Here is a 19,530-nt window from a genome sequence, read left to right on the forward strand (position 1 = left end):
CCCACCTAACCTCGGTCAGGTGAGGATATGGTGGTTACGGGGGAATTAGGAAGGGAAGATAAGGCAGATGTTAAACCCCCTGAAGGAAATTAATAAATACTCCAAGTATCACTCTAATTCGGACGAAAGCGCTGACGCCTCGTCTGGATCACATCTCTTATCTTTCCTACCTCCCTTTGACCCGCGATTTCTCCTACCCGCAGGGGCGCGAGCCATGACACTATCCTTCAGACCTGGATCTTCGTGGAACGAAGGATTTGAAGGCCGTTGAGCACGCCTTTGCCTCCCTGAACTTCTCAACCACTGTCTTGACAGAGGTATCGAAGTTTGAAAGGCAAGATGTATCCTAAAAGACTTGCATCTTAAGAGAAGATGCTTCCCCCATGGAGAGATAGCATAGCAACTTCTCTTTAACAGGTGGCATCTTCTTATAACCTTTCTCATGCATCCCCTCGATGTTGGCATAACTAGTATGCTGGAATCTGTGGATGCGGATGAGAATGATTTTGTGTTTTATTTTAAGCATTTTTTCAAGCCGGAGTGCAGCATAATGTGGTTATCTGAGAAGCACATGATATAAACCATCTGTCCAACAAATGCAGACAGACCCACACTATACATTTCAAAAGTGCAACAAAAGGAAATTACCGATAGGGAGAAATTTCCCGTCAGTTCCTTTGCATTTTCTCACCGCGACGCAACGCGCAGCATGCATTCAGCTCCCACGGGAGCTAAACACGCTCCGCCCACCCGCTAGATTACCACAGAAATCAAGCACGAGGAAAACTGCTGCAGCGAATGCATCGCTATTCCAGCAAGAGGTGAACGCACTCATGCAAATGTTAACAACAAAATACTCTAAACCCCTAAATACCCACATAAACTCATCACAACCACAAAAGCATAACAAATACAACACCCTCGAACATCCAACTCCCTCGAGAGCTGAACGCGCTTGCCCTTCACTACACGCACACACCCACAGTACGCGAGCTGTGTTAATTGCAGTTATCAGAGCAAAGCCTCTGGCATGAAACATGCACTCCTAATTTTTATCGCTGAGCACTTCAAACAAAACAGTCAGTGAAGACGAAGAAGAGAATGACGTGTTCTCCCGGTGCCTATTTATACTATAGTCGCCCGGTAGTGACGTCATGGGCTGTCGCCAGCCAACATGTTGTTGGTGTTTTTTCAATGTATCCTTAAGACACGGGCCACGACAAGGCATTCCCCATAGCGACCCCTAGAGGACGCAGTTCGAAGTTCCCTTGAAAGGGAACTGAGATTGTAATCAAGAGCAATCCACTCCGGTAGATGACAGTCACTGAAAACATTTAGATTACTCACCACAGACTAAGTGAACATCTGCAGTCAAAACAGTATTAAGTGTCTGTATATTTACAATGAGAATACACATTTTAATCATTAGATGAAAAGGTTGAATTAGCAGTGTACTAAATCAACATATAAAGCCACCATGATTCAAAAACGTGTTAGCTAGAGAGATGTTTGTTGCTTTTTGTGTTAGATACTTTAAAAAGCTATGCTATGCTTTTAAAACTTTTTAAAACAGCTATTTAAACTTACCTTTATTGGTGTAACCTAATCACTGTTGGGGAATGTTAGGTTATATTATACCAGTCAAAAGGTTTAGAACAGTAAGATTTTCTGCTCTCCAAGGCTGCATTTATTTGATCCAAAATGCAACAAAAACAGTAATAGTGTGAAATAATTTTACAGTTTAAAATAACTGTGTGAATGTGAATATATTGTAAAATGTAATTTATTCCTGTGATCAAAGATGAATTTTCAGCATCATTTCTCTAGTCTTCAGTGTCACATGATCTTTCAGAAATCATACTAATATGCTAATTTGCTGCTCAAGAAACATTTCTAATTATAAACAATGCTGAAAATAGTTGTGTACGATTCTTTGATCAATATAAATCTTTTGAACTTGAATCTTGAAAAAAATGCTAAAAACACTGGAATAAATTACATTTAAAAATATATTCAAATATAAAACATTTATTTTAAATTGTAAAAATATTTCACAATATTAATATTTTGTTGTATTTTACATCAAATAATTGCAGCTTACAGGGGAGCAGAAGAGACTACATCAAAAAACATACTAAACAAAATTGTTTAAGACATTTTAGGAGACATTTTACCATTGAGATACCTGGGGAAATTGTCCTGAATTTACCCAATATTATATTATATTCTTCACTAGACCTAGATTTTACCCTTCACTAAATAGTTGAAATTCATGAGGTAAAAAAAAAAAAACCTTCAGAGCATTTCTGAGTATAATGCTGTTGAGTGGCTGATACTAAGTCTGCATTTTATACTTTTACTGTAAAACAATGTTATACAAAATCGAAAATGATATACAGTATATGGTATCTTTATGTGTCCAGTAAGGGAGCTATTTTTTGTCCATGATTCTTTACTTGTGGGAAACATGTAAATATCTTGCTGTTTAGAACCATTAGACAAGCTGCTGTGGAAACCAATTAGAGAAGCCATTCTCTCGCCATGGTAGCGGCAGAATCCCTGCATGGTTGTCCTAGCAACCGGCTTGTCTGGATGACTTCAACAGAGTGTAAAATGCAAATGCTATTCCTAAATGCAGTCTGTCAGAATTAATCCTGCTCTTTCTGCTGAATTGGTACAGCTCAGTCTTAAATGATTTGTTTTGTGCTCATAAAATGTAGGAGAAAAGTCTCTGTATTGCAACCTTGCGACATCTGTCAAAATTGGATATTAAAATGGTCAGTGTCTGTGGCACCATACCACCACCTGACTAAGATTCTACAGCAAATTTTCAGGGTTGCCTTTCTAGTTCTTTTTAGCTATAAAGATAGTTTTATTTTTAGGTCTAATTCTCATTAACTAACTAGACTTTTGTCTCAATAAACTGTGAATTTACTGCTTATTAGTAGATAGCATGATAGTTGTTACATTTGGGATAGGGTTAAATGGATACTCCACCCCAAAATGAAAATGTTGTCATTAAACCCTTTACCCCTTTGCCGTTCCAAACCAGTAAAAGCTTTGTTCATCTCCTGAACACAATTTAAGATATTTTGGATGAAAATCGGGAGGCTTGTGACTGTCCCATTGACTGCCAAGTAAATTACACTGTCAAGGTCCAGAAAAGTATGAAAGTCATTATCAGAACAGTCCATCTGCCATCAGTGGTTCAACCATAACGTTATGAAGCGACGAGAATACTTTTTGTACACAAAGAAAGCAAAAATGACGACTTTATTCAACAATTCGTCTCCTCTGTCTCTCCGCATCACTGTAACGCCATTTTGGAGAATATCTGCTGAACACAAGCAGCTTACGCTCTTCTGTGTCAGACACAATGATATGTTTTCTATGTGTATTTACAATTTGATTTGAATGAAAACAGTGAATCAGTGTAGCATGGCTGACACAGAAGAGCGTAAGCTGCTTGCGTTCAGCAGATGTTCTCCAAAATTGTGCTATGGTGATGCGGAGAGACACTTACTTGGCAGTTAATGGGACAGTCACAAGCCTCCTGGTTTTCATCCAAAATATTTTAAATTGTGTTCCGAAGACGAATGAAGCTTTTACGGGTTTGGAACAACATGGGAGTTAGTGATTAATGACAAAATTTTTGTTTTGGGGTGGAGTATCCCTTTAAGGGATCAAAAATATGGTCATGCAGAATAAGACATTAATATGTGCTTTATAAGTACTAATAATAAGGCCAATATGCTAGTAAAATGTATGCTAATAAGCAACTAGTTAATAGTGATAATTTGAACTTAAAGTCTTCCCAAATATTTTAACAGAAATCACTCTTTGAAGCGCAGAGGATAGATCAAAACATTACACCAGTCACAAATTAGAAGTACAAAACAAGGATTTGTAAAGAAAAATGTCTGAGGATTTCGTAACAAGACAAGAGGAGACTGGTTTTCCTTTGCTGTAAATAAAACTTGGTTCTCGTGAGACTAGCTTATTCTCACCTTGGAAGAGCCAGGACTTTTCTTTAATGTAACTCTGATTGAATTCGTCTGAAAGAAGAAAGTCATATACATCTAGGATGGCTTGAGGCTTGAGAGTAAATCATGGAGTAATTTTAATTTTTGGGTGAACTATCCCTTTAAGTCTTGTTCTAATGGACTTTTTGATATCACATAAATGTGGCCTTGAACTGGGTCTCAAAAATGTGAAGTGTTGGTCCAGGTCCCAGCTTATGCAAGCCTGGATTTTGTTTTCCAGTATGTTTTTGTGTCTGTATCTTTTTTTTATGACCCTTTTGAAAAACTCTCAGCAGCTCCTTTGCTTTTTGAGTACCTCAGATGTAACACAAATGTTACATTTACTCTGGCAATTACTGTACTATTTGACGTTACATTCAGGGTTGCCTGGTTTTCACAGCAAAAACCACCCAGTTGCTACTCAAAACTAGCACAAAACTAGCCCAATCGCTTTTCAGGGGTGACCCCATACCCCACCCCCCACGGTAAATAAAAAATGCATTCTGGGGGGTAAAATACAATTTTTATTTTTGGTGGGGTTCCCCTGGTAAAAGTTGCATTCCAGGGTTAAATATCACGTTATTGGGGTCGCTTCAACCCATGGACATGAAAAACGTCCTGTGGCAACAGTGTTAAAGTAGCCGAATTCCGCTGGAAAACCGCACACTTGGCAACACTGGTTACATTACTCTCTATGTAATAAATGCACCGCATTTGAAGAGATTCACATTAATTCTGATTGTGCTGATTTTAGTTTTGCATTTTTGTAGGTGCCAAAAAATTGACCAATAAGGCAACGCTATGGTATGTCCCTTTCTCCCTTCAAAATGTGGCTAAAATCATTGAAGTTCCTCCTATTGAGGTAAGAGTCTGTTAATCAGTGAACACAATGTATTTTCTTTGAAGATTGACATTTAAACTATTTTTTTTCCTTTGTTCTTTATCTAAGTGAACATTCACATGATTTCTAAAATGTCAAAGGTTTTGCCAAATAATTTTCCTAATATTTGCTGACATTTCTCAATCTAGACATTTTTATTTTTATAAACAATTACTTGTGTCAATTTGTCTACTAGAGTGTTTTTGTCCATTGCAGTACTCCAGCCCAGAACAAGAGGAAGCAGGAAAAAAGAGATATGAGGCTCAGAAATTAGAGCGATTAGAGACCAAGGAGAGGAATGGTGAGATCATCATGTCTGTCTCTCTTCCAGGTAACACTTCCTCCTTTATGTCATAACACATGCTTATCCTCACTGAAGTCATGTGTTTGATGTGTTAGTGATTGCATGGATCATACCCATCAGGGTCAATATATAGCAGATGTAAAATATATACCTCGCAAAAAGTATGTACATGGCAGAACCATGGTACAGTAATGCTATCAGATGGTGACCATGGTTCCCTTTCAGTCAGTCTCTTTTGACGTCACGGCGATGACCAACGAATTGGGAATCTCGCTAGCGAGACCAAATCTACTTAGAGTGTAAACTAAACGAGCCAATGCACATTAGCATGCAATGATCCAGCTACCACTGATCACAGCGTGAGTATAAATAGGCAGCAGGTGCCATGCATACTCATCTTTTGGCTTTGGCGCTGAGCAGTGTGACTGTTCTGCTCCTAACCTTCTACTGGAGAGAAGACGAGTTTTCAGTGTTCGCTTTGGAGTTTCTTTTGTGTTGGTGGCATGGCGCTACAGCGGTAGTGGTTTCCTGTGTTGAGTGGGTTGCACACATCAGGCTGCACTACCCCCTGTTTGTGTTGCACGCGGCCATGTCTCCTGTGTGCTTCAGCACTTAAAAGAGCAGTTTAAAAAAAATAGCATACACAGGTGCGTCTTTGTAAAGATGATGGTTCGTCTTTTTAAAGATGATGTTTCACCTGTGCGTTTCTGGATGTGGTCGTTACCTGGCGCCAGGTGATGGTCACGATTGCTAGCTCACGTGCCTGGGCATTAAGCAGACTGAGGTGGTGTTTGTGGATGAGTCATGTACTCATTGTGGGAAGATGACCATCTTGGAGTTGCGGGCCAGGCTCCGTTACTACGAAAGGGGCGGAGGTCCGGTGCCTCTGCCGCGATCTTCTTTTCTTCCTGGCAGAAGTCAGAGTAGGACTACTTCAGGCAGTAGCTCGTGCGGTCCGAAGATTACAGTGGTGGACACCTCCACCTCATCATCTAGCAATCATCCAGTCCTCGAGGTTGGATGATTGGTTTCTTGGGGTAGCCTGCGCTGGTTCTCAGCGCCCCACTCCGGTACCATTCTTCCCGGAAGTTCATGAGGAGCTTACCAGGTCGTGGACGGCACCTTTTACTGCCTTGATGGCGGTGCAGCCAGGGGTATACGGGGGACCCCCCAGTGGAGCGGTCAGTAGCGATGAAGTTGTGTCCTAATACCACTTCCAACTGGTGGGGCAAACTGTCCCTTCCCTCCTAGGCCTGTAGGTACTCATCTGATCTGACCGGCAGTGCTTATGCGGCCTGTGGAGAAGCTCTTCAACGATGCACTCAAGAGCTTCGCCCAGCAGTTCTCGGCTGCACAGAAGCAGACAGATGAGGCAACTTGCCTGCCACCTCCTCTTTTGGAGTCAGATGCATCTGAGGTCACTTTGTGCTGTTCATATTCCGGGTCTGCTCAACCATGCGGCCAACGAGCTGTCAAGAGCTGCGCTTCCAGGAGAATCCATCCCCAGCTGATTTGGAGACGTTTCGGAGCCACTCAGGTAGACCTGTTTGCCTCTCCAGGAACCTCTCACTGCCAGCTGTTCTACTCCTTGACTAAGGGAACACTCGGCACGGATGCACTGGCACAAAGCTTTGCTCTGTCCCATCCGCACTTTAAGATTCTACGTGGACAGGACACAAATCTTCAGGACCTCAGAGTCAAGTCAAGTCAAGTCATCTTTATTTATATAGCGCTTTAAACAAAAAAGATTGCGTCAAAGCAACTGAACAACATTAATTAGGAAAACAGTGTGTCAACAGAGCAGTTCTTTGTTTGTTACGGAGGTCGGCAGAAAGGGAATGCCGTCTCCAAACAGAGGATGGACAATTGGATAGTGGATGCCATCATGCTGGCTTATCAGGCAATATACCTGCCTGCTCAGGTTGCATGCAGTGTTGCATCCTCCTGGGCACTGGCTCATGGTGCCTCGCTGACAGATATTTGTAGAGCTGAGAGCTGGGCAACCCCCAACACGTTCACTATGTTCCTTCGTGTTGAGCCAGTATCCTCCTCTATTCTCTCCTCAAACGGGTAGAAGCACCAAGAGGCCAGTGTCAGCTTAGTGTCAGCTTGCTATGTCACAAATTGTGACACTTGCTCCAGAGATTCCGTACTGTAGACCCTGTCGAGCTCCTCCATTCCCTCGGCAGCCAGATATGGCGGAAAGTCTGGCACCAGGCCCTTATTAGATGAATCTGTGAGAACTGGTAGAGGGCTGGGTTCCATATGTATTAACCCGAGTGGATCCCATATGTGTAAATTCCACGGAATAGCTCAGAGCCCGTGTTTCCCCGGCTGACATTCTGCCATTTCCCAAGAGGGTTGAAATCACTTCTTAATATTCCATATGCACCTAAACGGGTTCCCATATGTGTAAGCGCTTCCGAAGCCTCCTTCGGGAAGGATGAGGCTTCCACAACGTTCCTGTTCCAAGTGGAACCAGTACGTTTTCCCAGTGTTATCCAATCTGACTGAATGGGTAGTGCTAAGACAAACAGTGATTGGCCTTCCTGCTGCGAGCTATGGCCTATACTCAAGGGGGAGCAGGAGGCTCACACAGGACACTGGAAAGGGGCATTATCCGTGGCGTTTTGGTAGGGATTCCTAATTCATTGGTCACCAACGTGACGTGGAAAGTGACCGACTGAAAGGGAACCTCTCGTTACGTATTGTAACACTCGTTCCATGATGGATGGAACGGAGACGTCACGTCCCATCGCCACAGCTGCCACTGAGAGGCCGGGTCACCGGCTCGGCTCTTCAGCAAAAACCTGAGTACTGTATGCCCTGCACCTGCTGCCTGTTTATACTTGCGATGCAATCAGTGGCAGCTGGATGCAATCATCGCATGCCAATGTGCATTGGCTTGTTTAGTTTACACTCAAAGTAGATTGGTCTCTCTAGCGAGATTCTCAATTCGTTGGTCACCGACGGGACATCTCTGTTCCTTCCTTCAGGCAACGAGGTTTACAATACGTAACCGAGACATTCTTTGATAGCAAGTACTGAACAGTGTTGGGGGTAACGCTTTACAAGTAATGCGAGTTACGTAATCAGATTACTTTTTTCAAGTAACTAGTAAAGTAACGCCTTTTTAAAAAAAGTTACTTTGTTTTCCCCATTTATTGACTGACAAGTCTCCTGTCCCCATATTGGGAGAAATTGGAAGTACAGAGGCATTTTACTATCCAGTGTCATTGCTGCTGACATTTGATGATCAAGTTCAACCATATTAATAAGCAAAAATGACTTTAGATAAACTAACAATTGTGCTTCATTGTATTTTTTTTTTTTGTTGTTTTTTTTTTTTTTTTTTTTTTTGCTGAAGAGTGTTGAACCTTCTTCTCCTGCGTTCTACTGTACAGACTTGAATTTACTTTTCCTTCAGCCTGAAGTTTATTAATTACACTTTTTGGTGTGAAAGGGCTTTTACATTTGCTATAAATAGAACTCCTTATATTAAAAACAATCAAGCCCTGCTCATATTTGAAAAGTAACGCAAAAGTAATGTAATACATTACTTTCCATAAAAAAGTAACTAAGTAATGTAATTAGTTACTTTTTTAGGTAGTAACGCAATATTGTAATGCATTACTTTTAAAAGTAACTTTCCCCAACACTGGTACAGAATGATTAGTATCATCATCTTTAAATGGTGTACCGAAAATGTACTGAAAAGTAAAATGTACTGAAAATGAGGTACTCCAGTGTACTGAAAAATTATACAATGGTCTTTGTCCAAAAACATAGTGTTATCATAGTACATGTCCAACTAAATTCATGGTTCCTTGTCCATTTTTAATATTTTTGTTAGTCATTGCTCTTTCTGTTGGACATTTCATCTGTCAGTAAAAGTTTTATGAATCGAGTCTTACCTGATTTTCATTTTGTTATTTTGCTCTGATGCTGCACAGATAGACAAACAAAAGGTATGTATAAATATTTCCCTAAAGAACTATGAATTAATTGTCAAATAAAGGAACATGAAGAATATTTTTTGTGGCATAAGGAAACTATTTATGTATTTATTTAATGCTCAGATAACAAGTTTTTTTTGTTTGTTTGTTTTTGCTTTTAATTGCAGATCTTTATATTAAATTATATTTGTATGTGTGTATTTATTACGTTTTTCTCTTTTTTTTTTTTTTTTTTTAGAGCCCTACACTGTTGCATTTAGTCAGTCGAGTCTGATCCACCTCATCGGCCCATCTGACTGCACTCTGCATGGCTTTGTACATGGAGGTAATAAACTTTTATATTTATTTATTTACAGATTACCTTTATTTATATAGCGCTTTATACAATACAGATTATGTCAAAGCACTATTACAGCAGTATTACACTTTACTGTGTCAAACAGGAAAATAGTGTCAATAATGCAAGAGGACAATAGTAAACACTAAATTAACTTCCAGTTAAAGTCAGTTCATCATTGATTCAGATGATGGTATTTGTGCAATATTGACAATATTGCTAGAAATTAAGTGTCCCCAACCAAGCAAACCAGAGGCGACAGTGGCAACAAACCAAAACTCCTTTGGTGACAGAAATGGAGAAAAAAAACCTTGGGAGAAACCAGGCTCAGTCGCGGGGCCAGGTATCCTCTAACCCTGAGGTCATAAACGCATGAATTAATGTGTCTGCATTTGATAATGAGAGCATAGGTTGTAATTTAGATATTTTTTAAGATGGAAAAATGCAGTTTTACAAATGCTAGAATTGTGGCTTTCAAAGGTAAGATTGATGTCAAATATCACACCTAGGTTCCTAACTGATGTTGAAGAATTGACAGAGCAGCCATCAAGTGTTAGACGGTGTTCTAGGTTATTGCATACAGGGGTTTTTGGTCCAATAATTAACACCTCTAGCTGTAGGAAATTACTTGTCATCCAGTTTTATATTTACAAGAAATATGAGATGCTTGAGTCAGATGATTCTTAATGTTCCTAAAACTAGATTAAAATCAAAGGGTGATAGGGCTTTCTCAGTGGCTGTCCTACGATTATGGAACCCTCTTCCAATGCACAATAAGTCTTCCCCCATCTGTGGATGCTTTTAAGTCTAGACTGAAATTGTATCTTTTTAGTAGTCAAGTCACCTTTATTTATATAGCGCTTAAACAAAAAAGATTGTGTCAAAGCAACTGAACAACATTAATTAGGAAAACAGTCTGTCAATAATGCAAAATGACAGTTAAAGGCAGTTTATCATTGAATTCAGTGATGTCATCATGCAGCTCAGTTCAGTTTTCAGTATCTGTGCAATAATTTGCAATAAAGTCAACCATATCGCTGTAAATGAAGTGTCCCCATCTAAGCAAGCCAGAGGCGACAGCGGCAAGGAACCAAAACTCCATCGGTGACAGAATGGAGAAAAAACCTTGGGAGAAACCAGGCTCAGTCGGGGGGCCAATTCTCCTCTGACCAGATGAAACCAGCGTTCAATTCCAGGCTGCAGCAAAGTCAGATTGTGCAGAAGAATCATCTGTTTCCTGTGGTCTTGTCCTAGTGGTCGTCTGAGATAAGGTCTTTACAGGGGATCTGTCTCTGGGGCTCTAGTTGTCCTGGTCTCCGCTGTCTTACAGGGCTGTAGAGGTCCTTTCTAGGTGCTGATCCACCATCTGGGCTGGATACGTACTGGATCCGGGTGACTGCAGAGACCCTCTGACTTGGATACAGACTGGATCTGGTGGCTATGGTGACCTCGGAATAAGAGAGAAACAGACTAATATTAGCGTAGATGCCATTCTTCTAACGATGTAGCAAGTACATCAGGTGTTATGGGAAGTGTTCCCGGTTCCGGTTTACCTAATTAATGCAGCCTAAAAATCCTTTAAAGGATTTGGATATTAGAAGCACATTAGTGTGTTGTGTGTAAGCCAGGTTAAAGAGATGGGTCTTTAATCTAGCTTTAAACTGCAAGAGTGTGTGTCTGCCCCCCGAACAATGTTAGGTAGGTTATTCCAGAGTTTGGGCGCTAAATAGGAAAAGGATCTGCCGCCCGCAGTTGACTTTGATATTCTAGGTATTATCAAATTGCCAGAGTTTTGAGAACTTAGTCTTAGACAGCGTTCTAGGTTATTACATGCAGAGCTTTTAGGTCCTATAATTAACACCTCTGTTTTTTCAGAATTTAGCAGTAAGAAATTACTCGTCATCCAGTTTTCTATATCGACTATACATTCCGTTAGTTTTTCAAATTGGTATGTTTCGCCGGGCCGCGAAGAAATATAGAGCTGAGTATCATCAGCATAACAGTGAAAGTTAACACCGTGTTTCCTGGTGATATTTCCCAAGGGTAACATGTAAAGCGTGAAGAGTAACGGCCCTAGTACTGAGCCTTGAGGTACTCCATACTGCACTTGTGATCGATATGATACCTCTTCATTCACTGCTACGAATTGATGGCGGTCATATAAGTACGATTTAAACCATGCTAATGCCCTTCCATTAATGCCAACAAAGTGTTCTAGTCTATGCAAAAGAATGGTGTGGTCAATAGTGTCGAACGCAGCACTAAGATCTAGTATAGCTTTTAAAGTTGATTGATCAGGATTTTATTTTTAATTTGGATTTTTGTTTGTGTGACGATATGTAATGATGCTGGAAAGCACTTTGGTCAACGGCAGTTGTTTTAAATGTGCTGTAGAAATAAAATTTGTATTGTATTGTATCAACTATGCATTCCGTTAGTTTTGCAAATTGGTATACTTGCTTTGTTTGGCTGCGAAGAAATATAAAGCTGAGTATCTTCAGCATAACAGTGAGAGCTAACACCATGTTTCCTGATGATATCTCTCAATGGTAACATGTAAAGTGTGAAAAGCAATGGTCCTAGAGCTGAGCCTTGTGGTACTCCATACTGCACCTGTGATCGATATGATACCTCATCATTCACTGCTATGAATTGATGACGGTCAGATAAGTAAGATTTGAACCATGCCAACGCAATAGAATGCAACAGAATATTGTGGTCGATAGTGTCAACCGTGGCGGTAACATCCAGTAGCACTAATAGAGAGATACAACCATGGTCAGATGATAAGAGCGGGTCATTTGTAACTGAGCAGTCTCTGTACTATGATACTGTCTATTTCTCATAATTTGTCTTTGCATTCTAAAAAAAATATTTCATGAAGTTAAATAAAACAAATATTATTGGAACACATTTTACAAGAAAATACTTGTATCTTTATACTTATTTTTTTTTTTATGTTTATGTTTTTAGTTGTTTGTTCTTTTGTTATGTGACATCCACATAGGCTGTGTACAGGTAACATAGAATTAGTCCACCTCCTGAGTCATTTCGTTCATGACCAAAATAAAATAGCACATGTGTGGTCACAAAACAATGAATTCACTCTCTGAGAGAACTTTTTAATGCTGAGTTTTATAAAAGAGTCATTCAAAATGAACGAAACGTTCATGGGCAACCCATTCCTAACCATCAGTCGGGCTGTTGTAGTATAGGCGGTCATAAGACACGCAGTGAAAATCTTTCTGTTCTAAAATTATTCTCAGCCTCTAACTCAATCACTGCCCAGTGAAATCAATATATTAGTCAATGGCTTAAGACAGACATTATTTCATTGCCTAGAGCAGAATTTAGTTGCATTTACTTGCAATGTAGAGGGTTGGCTGTATCCACCACAGCCCCATTTATACATGCATGACGAGTAGTCGACTCACTGACCTGAATGAGTTACATAAACACAAGTACATCAGCAGCACAGTCTGTGTAGAAGCTGTAACAGGGAATATTTGACACACACGGCTGAATCTAAACCTTAATTTTCGATCTGGAAAATGTCTCCTATCAGGCTTATGTATCTAAGTAAAATCAATTTGTTTTTTATGCTAAGCTGCCTGACAACTGAGGTTCTAAAACTGGTATGCTGCCATTAACACACACACAAAGCATTTACAATGGTCATTTACAATCCATTTATCACATGGATTAATCATATGTATGTAAGAAAGAAGAGAAGATAAAAGTCAAATGAGTAGTGGTGCATCAATAATGTGTAATGGGAGGACCCTGACATCAGTAAAAGAGAGAATCATTTCATATCTTGTTAGTTATTCATATTATATGTTTTTCTGTAATGCTGCAATCAAGCCAAAGCAAGTCAAGTGATAACTCAGATTCATGTTACATTTCCATTTGATGTTTACACAATTAATGGAACGCATTTACAATCAAACAATACTATTGTATTTTGTGTCTTTATAGTAACAGAATTTATTTTAACAAAGTCACATAAAATCTCACGTTTGAGTTTAAAACATTTTACTACTTATCCTATCTACAGTAATACAGCAAAATTCATACTGAGTGCTTAAACTTAACTGAGTGCACACTAAAAACTACATCACTTACAGATCAGTAAAAACAAGTTTATTTGATTCAGAAGTGATTGAAGTGAATTACTTTGTAATTAGTTTATTTCTGCCAGTTTGACTCACTGAGGTTGATTTGTGGAATGCCTGTGAGCATGCAGACAGGCATTATTGCATTGTCAGGAAAATCAGACAGGTTTAGATTATTGACTATTGCCTGTATCTAGCTGTTCCCCTTCAAATTCATGCTTTAAGAGCTCAATGAGAACACAATGATCTCCAGGGAGGCAAAATAGACACTTCCCTCTTCAGAAACTGCATTCGCTGGTGTAGCTGTTGGATAGTGTTATTTTAGATGTGTTTTATTTGTTCTCATATTTCATAAAACTTGTTTTGTTTTGTTTTATTTTATCACCGTTTAAATTGTCTCAAATAACCGACTCTCATGCATCCTTTGAGAAAACACTTTTGCTAGTGACATGCACATAGTCTTTAGGGTGGACAGTTACCCGTCACACTCGAGCATCTGCTCAGCAATGCACCAACAACCACTCAAGAACACATTAGCAACCGGAGAAAAACACCCTGGAAAACATCTACAACTCTAGTATTGTGGCTGCAAGATGTGCATGTGCAAACTCCACTTTTTTTTCTTTTTTAATTGAATTGAGGCGAAAAAAAGACAAAGCCTTTATCTATCATACATGCCCTTTGATTTACTTCAAAGCACAGTTTTTGTTTTAAGTTTTCATGCAAAAAGTCATTAAAAGAGAATCTTTTGCAAACTTTTTTCAAACTTCTGCACAGAATCATAATGAGAAAAAACCAGTTCATTCAGTTCGTTCAGGTTCATCTATTGATCACCGTATCAATAATCCTCTATCTTTTCCATTGTCCTTTATGGGAGAACGTCCTTCTATCCCTTTATCCCTATAGCACTTTATATAATACAGATAGTTTCAAAGCATCACAGTAATAATCAGGGTAATAACAGATGGAAACTTATTAAAATATGAGACAAATTCAAATTCTGCTATAAAGCTTTAAAGTCTGCTGTAAAGTCATTATTCAGCTCAAGTCAGTTCAGAGTTGATTCAGTTGAGTTTATTAACTATTTAAAGTTCATCAATTATGACAAGTTATATTCAGCTATAATCAGCTCTGTGGAAGGCATCATTTTTGTATCATAATTTTAATGTAAGTACATAGTAGTTAAAGACGCCTAATAGTAGTAGGAAAAACGGAAAGGACAAAAATTATTTAAAGACACTTAATATTCAGTAATATTATCGATTTGACTGGATGAGGAACATAACTTGAACAGACTTTATTGTTTTCTGTAGAGCTTCTTTATAGCAGAATCTGATTTGTTTCATTACTGATACATTTTGCAACATTGACACTGTTATTAAACTGGATTGAGTCAACGTTGAACTGACTTGAGTTGTATAACGACTCTATTGCCTTCTGTAGAACTGAATTGAACTCATTTTTAATTGGTTAACTTTAAACAGCCATTTAACTGAATCAACACTGAACTGACTGGAGCTGAATAATGACACTATTCTCTGTTTAGAGCTGTTTTACAGCATAATTTTAATTTGTTGATTATGTAGTCACCCTCGGGCCATCCAAGATGTAGATGAGTTTGTTCATTCATCAGAACAGATTTGGAGAAATGTAGCTTTACATCACTCGCTCACCAGTTGATCCTCTGCATTGAATGGGTGCCGTCGGAATGAGAGTCCAAACAGCTGATCAAAACATCACCATCCACATGACTCCAGTCCATTTAATTAACGTCTTGTGAAGCGAAGAGCTGCATGTTTGTAATAAACAAATCCATTAAGATGTATTTTTTTTACTTCAAACCATTACTTCCAGCTAAAATACAAGCCCTCTATCCATAATGTTTTCTCCAGTGAAAAAGTAATCTCGTCCAAAACAGGAGGTAAATATGCACAGATCAAGGTATGTTTACAAGCCAAAACAGTACAAAACATTTCTAAACATAAATGTCAGTGGATTTTGATATGAGAGGACAACAGGGGATGGACTTTTTTTTACTGGAAGAAGTGTTATTATAAATTATGGACTTGTATTGTGTCCAGAAGTGACAGTTTAAAGTTAAAACCCATTGATGGAATTGTTTCTTACAAACACACAGCTTTTCTTCACAAGATGTTCATTGATGGACTGGAGTGATGTGGATTATTGTGATGTTTTTATCAGCTGTTTGGACTCGCATTCTGCATGATGGCACCCATTCACTGCAGAGGATCCATAGCTGAGCAAGTGATAAATAATGTAAATCATACATAATAGGCTTGTAAATGAAATAGAATAAAAAATTTAATGGGGAGGAGGACTAATTTGAAGACTTCAAAGGCAAAAAATGTACATCTAATTAGAGCACTCATTTGGGGAGGAGGACTAATTTGAAGGGTCCTGTTTTTAATGTAATTTAAGGTCTGCTCAAAATAGGAATGTAATAATCTTTATCTAACTGAAAGTGTTCAAATTATTTCTTTGAACATTTGGTATGTGAGCTATAAAACTGATAAACGCAAATAGTTTTCTCCTAGATTAGACATTCTTAATTTACTCTTAATACATCAGTCTTCTTTCTCTTCTGTACTAGGCCTGTAGCATCTCAAACCTGTTTGTGTGTGTGCAAGTTTGTGCACCAGTAAAAACATCAGGGATAGTGAATGTCTCAATTACACCAAGTCATTATTCTGCTAACAAGGAACATCCAGGATATAAAACACTGAAAAGCCTCCTGGCTGAGCTGGATCCATCAACAGCAAATGTTTGTTCTTATAGTCTCCTGCACATATCTTTTCCCCACTGTTTCTGGCTAATGATGTTCTTGAGGATGGAATGATGGCGGCTTAAATTGATCTAATTTATTTGCCCTTGCTGAATAAAAAAGATTGGTTCAAGATAAATTGAGCCATACTGAGGTAATTCTGTTAATGGTTAGTTGAAAAGGACAGGAGAGGTGACTCCAGGGGTGGCACTAATTTTTATGTAAGATGGTAAAGTGAGATAATAAAGTGATTTGAGTCATAAAGTGAGAGTTAGATGAAGGTCATGAAATAAGCAAATTAAACCTATACTAGGTTATATATGTGTTTAAATGTTCATTGCTTGCTAAGAGTGCCATTAAAACTATTATGATTTAGGTGTCGGATGGGCTTATGTGTAATAAGGCTATAAAGTCTTCTTAAAGGAGATGTGTGCAGTTTATTTTTCCAATGTTAAGATAGAGATATTCCACCCCAAATTTAAATTTTTCCCCATTTACTTACCCTCATGCCAGTATATGACTTTCTTTCTTCAGAAGAACACAGATGAAGATTTATAGAAATTTTTTTATAATGGAAATGCATGGGACGCAAAAGTTTCAAAAACCACACAAGTAATCCATATTATGACCCCAGTTGATGAATTATTGACTTCTGAAGTGAAAGGGTGGTATTTGTTTGAAAAATGCTAATATGTTAAACGTTTTAAACTTTAAACCATAATTTTTGGCCAACTGTCATATGTGGGTTCATGAGTTCACGCTTGACTTAAACAACAGTACATTGTGAAACTTGCATGAGAAATTATGGTCCTCTGTGCTTCTGCTTCACTTCTGGGGCGAGCTTCAGAATAAGCTTGCATCACGCTTCACAACGCACTGACGTAGCATTTCACAAAGCTCTCATAAAACTGCATATGTCAGCTGTCAGTTACCTCGAAGCAACTTATGTTTTTATTAAGCGGATTATAATTAAAAACATTTAAAATAGTATTTTTTTTTTACCCATCCCTACTGTTTCGCTTCACCAGATATTGATTTATCAACTGGAGATGTATGGGTACTTTGTTTGTGTTTGCTTTGTGTGTTTGCTTTTCTGTATTTGCTTTGTGTGGTTTTTGAAGCGTCAACTTGGGCTCCCATTATCTTGCAATTTATGGACTCACAGAGAAGGAATACTTTACTAAAAATCTTTGTTCATCAGAAGAAAGAACCTCATATGCATCTGGGATGGAGTAAATGATGAGAAAAAGTTTGGATGCAGCATACCACTAAATCCAAAGGATACAGAGTTTTGACATGAATGATCAGTGTCTGCATATAGGCAAACATACCATTTTAAAGTACTCCATTTGATACATGCGGACTAGAAGCTTTTTATCTTTGTCCAGTGTTTGTAGCACATTCTGAAGGTTTGATGAATAAAATGCCTAGTGCTTAGACTTGTGCAATAATGAGAATAGAGTCCTGCATTGATGAGTTTTTGTTTCATTTCGTCAAACCCTGGAAATGAGGTAGCATTTTAGTTCTTCCAGTTCCCTATCTGTCAGTCACTATGAGTTATGTCGAACGACATATGGGGTCTCACTTGGGAGGCCAATCATCTCTGAGTTTAAGAGAAAACGGCAATGAAAATTGGCTAGTGGATTTTGCATACCTGAGCCACTCCCGTGCATATGGGTATAAATAGGCGACAGGTGCATCCACTCTCCACAATCCACATTTTTGCTTCAGAGCTGAGTGGTTGTATGAAAAGCTGTTATACTCCACAAATCCATTCATCTGCTGTGTGTCAGGAAGCTGTTCTGGTTGGCGGTTCGGCACGAACAGCGGTGTCCCTTTTAGTGATTCCCCTGGGCACTTCAACTAAAAGAGCAGATTTCCTAAAAGAGCAAATCATGGACGATTCGCATCTTTTTAAAGACGCCTTTTCGTCCGTGTCCTTCTGGATGCGGTCGTTTCCTGTCCTCTGACAACAGCCATGAGCGTTGTCTTCCATGTCTGGGCATTCAGCACGCTGAAGACGCATTCATGGATGGTTAATACCCGCACTGCGTGCATGACCATGGCAACGCTGCGATCGCGTCTCTCCTTTCTTAAAGGGAAAGGAGCAGACCCCTCTGTCACTACCTGTTCCGGTTTCTCTGCCACGAGCAGAGGACCACCAGCTAGTGCTCTGAGAGATTTGAGGGTGACAGTGAGAGCTTTCCAGAGTTGACAGCCATGCTTGCCCGGGCAGCTGTGAGCATCAGGTTGGAGGTGAATACACCGCCCAGCCCTGAGTGCTCACAGCTGGACGATTGGTTCTCGATGTATAGCATAACCGCGTTTTGCTCTGGTTCCTTTCTTCCCAGAGGTGCATGAGGAAGTGACGTAGTTGTGGACGTACCAGGCAGTTGATGTGCCAAAGCAGTTGAGGTCCTGTCCAGGACCCCGAAGCTGCCTGCCCGTTGCACATAGCGCCCCAGCCCATGTTGAAGCCATCTATGGTGACAATGAAATGCCGGGACACTTGTTCTAAGGGCACCCTGACCCTTAGAAAAGCAACGTCCAACCAGGGGCTGAATAGGCGGTGACACATTGGTGTGATGGTGACACAATGTGTATTGCGGCGCCATGCCCATCTCAGGACTTGGGAGTGTAACCAGTGCTGAAGTGGTCACATATGAAGCAATCCGAGCGGCGTGACTGTGGCTGTGGATGCTTGCTGTGCCATTCCCCCTTACATGGGGATGTGAGCGCCTTTCTTCTCCCAGTAGAGTTCCCCGGTTGGCGAACCCTGGTTGAGCATCCTCCAGCACCCTCAGCAGTCAGACTTGGCGTAGCAGTCCATATCAGTATTTCCACATGTCACCTCCCTACGGTTAGGATGTGGTCTCCGTAGTGACATTTTCACTTAAGGCTTGCTCCCCCATCGTTCTGCCAGGCTGAAAGAACAAATAGGAAAGATTTGAAGTAATCTTTCGCTGGAGGTTGGAATCCCTTCCAAAAACTTTTTTGTGGACGGAAAAGCAGCCATGGCCTTCTCCAGCAGCGATGTACTCACCATTTGGCCCCCTTCGGTACCAACGTCAGTGAATTTGCACTGTGGCTTTGGGAAAGTTACGACCTTAGCGTAGCTTTGGTGGCACGCCATG

At 39.7% G+C, this 19,530-nt stretch overlaps 1 protein-coding gene across 6 annotated transcripts in view; it reads left to right on the plus strand.

Moving 5' to 3' along the window:
* Positions 1-19,530, plus strand: part of LOC109079283 (cytosolic acyl coenzyme A thioester hydrolase-like) — a 79,352-nt gene that overhangs the window by 14,908 nt on the left and 44,914 nt on the right. For 4 of the 6 annotated variants that reach the window (XM_042762909.1, XM_042762911.1, XM_042762912.1 and 1 more), the window contains exons 4-7: positions 4,793-4,884; positions 5,119-5,233; positions 9,160-9,174; positions 9,401-9,487. In XM_042762909.1, coding sequence (XP_042618843.1) covers positions 4,793-4,884; positions 5,119-5,233; positions 9,160-9,174; positions 9,401-9,487 — 309 coding nt within the window. The remainder of the gene's footprint in view (positions 1-4,792; positions 4,885-5,118; positions 5,234-9,159; positions 9,175-9,400; positions 9,488-19,530) is intronic. The other 2 variants (XM_042762910.1, XM_042762914.1) reach the window with 1 other exon arrangement.

Source organism: Cyprinus carpio, chromosome A8, assembly GCF_018340385.1.
Source record: "Cyprinus carpio isolate SPL01 chromosome A8, ASM1834038v1, whole genome shotgun sequence".
NCBI classification, from domain to species: Eukaryota; Metazoa; Chordata; class Actinopteri; order Cypriniformes; family Cyprinidae; genus Cyprinus; species Cyprinus carpio.